Here is a 6,078-nt window from a genome sequence, read left to right on the forward strand (position 1 = left end):
CCCCCACCCCTAATCCTAAAACATATTGAAATGCAATAGATCGATACTAGGGTCATAATTATGGGTGACAATTTCATATGACACCGCTAGTAAAAACTGCCGTTCAAACTGAAAAGATCCGTAAACGATAGCAAAGAAAATTCTAGCCATTAAAAAATATATATTTTGAAGCGGAGATAAAAATTAGTACAATGAGAATTGCTTCCCTTGGAATACCATTGCTGTAGCCGTATTAAGATTATTTCGGCTAAAGTATACTTTAGCGTCGTGAAAATTTCGCTGTCAACTGAATAGGAGAAAAAAAAAAAAGAGTATGTTAAAAGAGATTCAAGGCCCATATATCTTATAAACTTCATCGGCAGAGATAAAGTGGGTTACTACAGAAACCCACTTTTTCGACTGCGGAGATCCCGAATCTGTAAAAAAAAAAAAAAGTCGGCATCTCAAAATTTGGAAAACGTGTTTTTGGGGTTTATAGAATCTTCAGTTTTTAAGTACGCTCCAACCGGAAAGCCCGACAAGCTAGAAACAACAGCCAAGATCCACTTTCTAAATACGAATGATCGAAAAAGAATGTAATTTTGTTGTCCAAAAATTAATTTTTACATACTTCTCTTATTTCCAAAAGACCCTCAACCACATGTTCACTTTCTGTCACAGATGCGCTGGTGGAGGGGAGGAGTATTTATTTATTTTTGAAAAATTGGAATTTTACAAAAAGTTTTTTTTTATCCAGAATCATAATCTCCGTATTTTTCTATATATTTCGTGAAAAAAATTTCTAAAAAAAGTGAAAAAGTGATTGGGGGAGGGAAGGGGAAGAATTAAAATTTTGAAATGCAGATTTTTTTTTTTTTTTTGGCAGATTCAGAATCTCCGCAGTCGAAAACACGGGTTTCTATAGAAAAAGACCACAGCCCTACCCTAAAAAAAAACCCTGAAAGGGGGTGCGGTCCATGTCTTTTACTTCCGCCAACTTCACCAGGTTTTCATTTCTTTTCATCCTTTAAAAACAGCGAAGGAACGTGTTTTAGCGGTCAGGGTGTTGTGCTAACGATTGTGAAATCGCAGTTTCGATTCCCGGATCAGGCGATGCTTTGTGTTCCTGAGCAAATCACTTTTTTTCACGTTGCTCAAGTCCACCCAGTTATAAATGAATTAATTTTGTGACAGACCCGCACCCCGTTCAGTGGGTGGGGATTGTTGCAATCTGTCAGTTATACGCCATAGAAAGTGGAATAAATCCCGGCTTTATGAATCCTAGGCCCACGGCAGATTTGTTTACACAAGTCACCTAAAAACAAACCAAGACAAGCAGTCTTTGTATCTTTCTTTTACTGACACTATTATAAGCATAATTATAGTTTAATGCTCGGATCTTTTCGGTTTGAACAGCAGTTTTTAACATAATTTCTAGGTAACTAAAAAATTTTAAACTTCGTATACTGGTAGAATGTGTTTATAAAACATCTTTTTCTCTTGGCTTTATTGAGAAAATTCTATAGTTTGTAAGATATTTGTTGTTGCTTTTCTTCAATTTCTGCAATTTCAACTTCAATAGTGAGGTGAAAACATTCTGTGCCATATGAATGTCCTTCGTTTAAGAAACAGATTGGGTTTATTTAAATTTGTGAAGAAAAAAAAAATACCCTTACCTCCACCCCTAACCCTAAAACAGATTGAAATGCAATTGATCGATACTAGGGTCATAATTATGGGTGACAATTTCATATGACACCGCTAGAAAAAACTGCCGTTCAAACCGAAAAGATCCCCTAAAAATAAACTAAGACAAACAGTCTTTGTATCTTTCTTTAACTGACACTATTATAAGCATAATTATAGTTTAATGCTAAAATAACAGATTAATTCTCAGTAATTTACTTTTACTTGTTTCAGTCATTTGACTGTGGCCATGCTGGAGCACCACCTTTTAGTTGAGCAAATCGACCCCAGGACTTATTCTTATGTAAGCCCAGTACTTATTCTATCGGTCTCTTTTGCCGAACCGCTAAGTGACGGGGACGTAAACACACCAACATCGGTTATCAAGCGATGTTGGGGGGACAAACACAGACACACAAACATATACACATACATATATATATATATACGACAGGCTTCTTTCAGTTTCCGTCTACCAAATCCACTCACAAGGCTTTGGTCGGCCCGAGGCTATAGTAGAAGACACTTGCCCAAGATGCCATGCAGTGGGACTGAACCCAGAACCATGTGGTTGGTAAGCAAGCTACTAACCACACAGCTAATAAAAGTTTATATTAGTTTTTAATGAATTTTTTTTTGTTTAAGGGCATTATTATAAGCATAATTATAATTATAAGTTAATGCTCAAATAACAGATTACTTCTTAGTAATTTCCTTAATAAAAGTTTATATTAGTTTTTAATGAAATTTTTGTGGTTTAAGGGCACGAAAATAGAATTGTTCTTACCTCAACTTGCAATCAGGTACCGCCGGCAGAACGTTCACTTGTTATGTGTTGATTTGGCTGCCCTCTTCACAGCACGTCTGGACTCTATCGCCGACAACCTAAAAGAGGGAAACTTTCGTTGTTCTTTGCCAACGTGATATCCTCTTAACCCTTCCAGTCTTGCGCCGTCTCTGCATTCACCTTCCAGTCAATTACCCTTCCACCATACGCCCCACCCTGGTCTAAAGATCACTTCTCCCCTGTTCTGTTTCGTAATCCTCCATCCATCCATCTGGGGGCGACGTACCCTTTGAGATCTCCTTAGAGTCACGGGGCTGGCTTCTTCCTCCCTTTCGAATACCCAGGGTTGATGCGGCCTTCCATCCACCGAAACATTATTCGGAGTACTGATCGCGGTCACCTTTCCTATTCCCCACTGTGTTGTGTACCGAGCGTTCGGGGGCTTCACCCACACTTAATTTCCAACCTGATGTAACCCCTTCCACCTCTCGCTGCGGTACCACGTTCGGGCGGCTACATTTGTACGGTAATATGACCATTTGCGGGACCGACTCTTCGGATTGCCTCACCCCGGGCGACATGTTGTACCAGAAGACTGCCTCCATAGGGGAGATTCGTCGGTAAAATTTTCGAGTAAATTTTACCGATTCGTCCCCTCTCAGCCATGGCTTTAATCGTGCGGCGGTGCCGTTCCACAATCTTGTTTCCACATGGCTTGTATGCAGCTCTGAAGAAGCGCCATGTGCTCCACCTTTCTAGCATCTCTCTCAGTTGCTCTGAGCACAAAACTGCACTGGTCTCCACCAATACGAGATGTAGTCAAACAGTATCCGACCTTCGGCCAAAAAACAAGTCATTAAAAACTCACCGGATCCTTTCCTTTTGAACGGCAGTTTTCAACACAATTTCTAGTTAAGTGACAGGTTGTTGTCTCAGTTTTAGATGCAACAAATGATTTTAGCTCAATAGAGGCCATCGACTGGTTAAAATTCGAAAAATTAGACTACATTAAACTTACAAATTACAATTTTCTCAAGAAAGCCAAGAGAAAAAAATGTTTTATTTTGACACCTTCTACCAGTATACGAAGTTTTAAAGTGTTTAGTTAACTAGAAATTGTGTTGAAAACTGCCGTTCAAAAGGAAAAGATCCAAAAAATGTTTTATTTTTACACATTCTACCAGTATACGAAGTTTTAAAGTGTTTAGTTAACTAGAAATTGTGTTGAAAACTGCCGTTCAAAAAGAAAAGATCCAAAAAATGTTTTATTTTGACACATTCTACCAGAATACGAAGTTTAAAAGTGTTTAATTAACTAGAAATTGTGTTGAAAACTGCCGTTCAAAAGGAAAAGATCCAACTCACCATTTTAATTTAGTCTTCTTCAAAGTATTAGCCTTGGGAGTCTGCAAACTACTGCCAGTATTCCAACCATTGCTGGAAACATTTCTGAAAATAACTTTTTTGGATTCTGCAGTGCTGTGCCGTCGAATTTTGCTTAATGTCCTCTGTTGTACCAAATCTTCTTCCCTTGAGCTTTGGGAATAGCCAAAAGTCACACAGCGCCATGTCTTGAGAGTAGGAAGTCTGACGAACAAATGGTTTGTTTTGCTTGGTGAGGAATGCTTGAACGACGTGTGGCTGATACCAGCTTCGGCAACACATTTCTTCATTCACCTATAAAAAGGTTTACATAGAGGAGACATTACAAGGACAGACAAGGGACATTTAGGGTACAGACAACGCTTCTTATATACAAGATGAAAAGCCAGATGGATTTACATATATTATACGGATGGGACTTAAAAATATAAGTGACCAGCTCCGGCAACAACTCCTCAATAGTCACACTACTGTCTTCATAGACTATTCCTCGAACCAACCATTTCGTCGTTCCTTCTAGTCGATGGTCTGCCAAGAACATGGCTCTCTTGTCTTCTGAGCTGCGGCCATCTTTGAACCGGTCGTATCTCTTCTTTATCATTTTCCAATAGCACCATCTCCAAAGGCTTTCTGAATCTTCTCGATAGTCTGGGCTTACATATCGCCAAGTTTTTGACAGAATTTGATACAGTGTCTGTTTTGTATTCTTTGGGTTGTGTTAGGACAATAAAACAACACATTGAAGGCGTTATTATGATTCTACACGTTCAATTACTCGGAATGTGTGTAGCGGAGTGATACACACTGTGCCTATTCGCGTTATTCACAATTCATACTGTTTACTAAATGCGCTTAACAAAATAGTACTAATAATGGGGATGTATTCATAAATACGTATACCTACGCATACACATAGACATGGGATCTTTTCGGTTTGAACGGCAGTTTTTTAAAAATAATTTCCACGTAACTAAACCCTTTTAAACTTCGTATACTGGTAGAATGTGTTTATAAAACATCTTTTCCTCTTGGCTTTATTGAGAAAATTCTATAGTTTGTAAGATATTTGTTGTTGTTTTTCTTCTTCAATTTCTGCAATTTTAACCAATCAGTGACATCTATTGAGGTGAAAACATTCTGTGCCTTATGAAAATGTCCTTTGTTTAAGAAACAGATTGGGTTTATTTACATTTGTGAAGAAAAAAAGGATACCCTTCCCCCCACCCCTAACCCTAAAACAGATTGAAATGCAATAGATCGATACTAGGGTCATAATTACGGGTGACAATTTCATATGACACCGCTAGAAAAAACTGCCGTTCAAACCGGAAAGATCCTAGACTTGATCATATAACATCCCTTCTTGAAAAACGATCTTTTGGCAATGAAAATAAATAGAAGTAATTTCCCTTACACTAATGGATTGTCAACGCAAGGGTGGCAATCCTGCAGCAAAAACCATGAGATTATTCAGCACAAACGTGGTTTTCTGCTTCTTAATTAAGCAGAACTAGTTATTTAATTCTTCTTTTTTTAATTAACGGTATCGAATCGGTAAGATATTCGGTCTCCAAGAGGTGGATCTTGTGCTCTGCACCGATGCCTGAGATGAGTGTAATGTCGATATGTTGTTGGGCTGCTGATAGGTGGTTGGTGCCCGTTGGCGTGATGATTTTATAGATTTCTGCAGTTTGTGCATTCTATAGCTTTCTGATTGGAAATCTAAGTTCAACTCTATAATATCTGGCAAAATATATGCTAAAAATGCTTAATACATCTCTGTGATTGGATTTGTTAATGAGTTGAGCACATTTGAAGCTGCACTCTTTTTACTCTCTCTTTTCACTCTTTTACTTGTTTCAGTCATTTAACCGTGGTCATGCTGGAGCACCGCCTTTTAGTCGAGCAAATCAACCCCAGGACTTACTTTTTTGTAAGCCTAGTACTTATTCTATCGGTGTCTTCTGCCGAACCGCTAAGTTACAGGGATGTAAACACACCAGCATCGGTTGTCAAGCGATGTTGGGGGAACAAACACTTTTTCGTAAGCCTAGTACTTATTCTATCGGTCTCTTCTGCCGAACCGCTAAGTTACAGGGACGTAAACACACAAGCACTGGTTGTCAAGCGATGTAGGGGGGGGGGACAAACAATGACACACAAACACATACATATATACGACGGGCTTCTTTCAGTTTCCGTCTACCAAATCCACTGACAAGGCTTTGGTCGGCCCGAGGCTA

The 6,078-nt window shown here is 38.8% G+C and overlaps 1 protein-coding gene across 1 annotated transcript; it reads right to left on the minus strand.

The window, feature by feature from the left end:
- Positions 1 to 2,382: 2,382 nt before the first annotated feature.
- LOC118768332 lies at positions 2,383 to 4,482 on the minus strand. The gene is made up of 2 exons (XM_036514582.1): positions 3,818 to 4,482; positions 2,383 to 2,550 (listed from the first exon to the last, which is right to left on the minus strand). The coding sequence occupies exons 1-2, from the start codon at positions 4,123 to 4,125 to the stop codon at positions 2,487 to 2,489; spliced, it is 372 nt and encodes a 123-aa protein (XP_036370475.1). The 5' UTR covers positions 4,126 to 4,482; the 3' UTR covers positions 2,383 to 2,486.
- Positions 4,483 to 6,078: the final 1,596 nt, after the last annotated feature.

The sequence above is a fragment of the Octopus sinensis genome, linkage group LG28, assembly GCF_006345805.1.
Source record: "Octopus sinensis linkage group LG28, ASM634580v1, whole genome shotgun sequence".
Classification (NCBI taxonomy): Eukaryota; Metazoa; Mollusca; class Cephalopoda; order Octopoda; family Octopodidae; genus Octopus; species Octopus sinensis.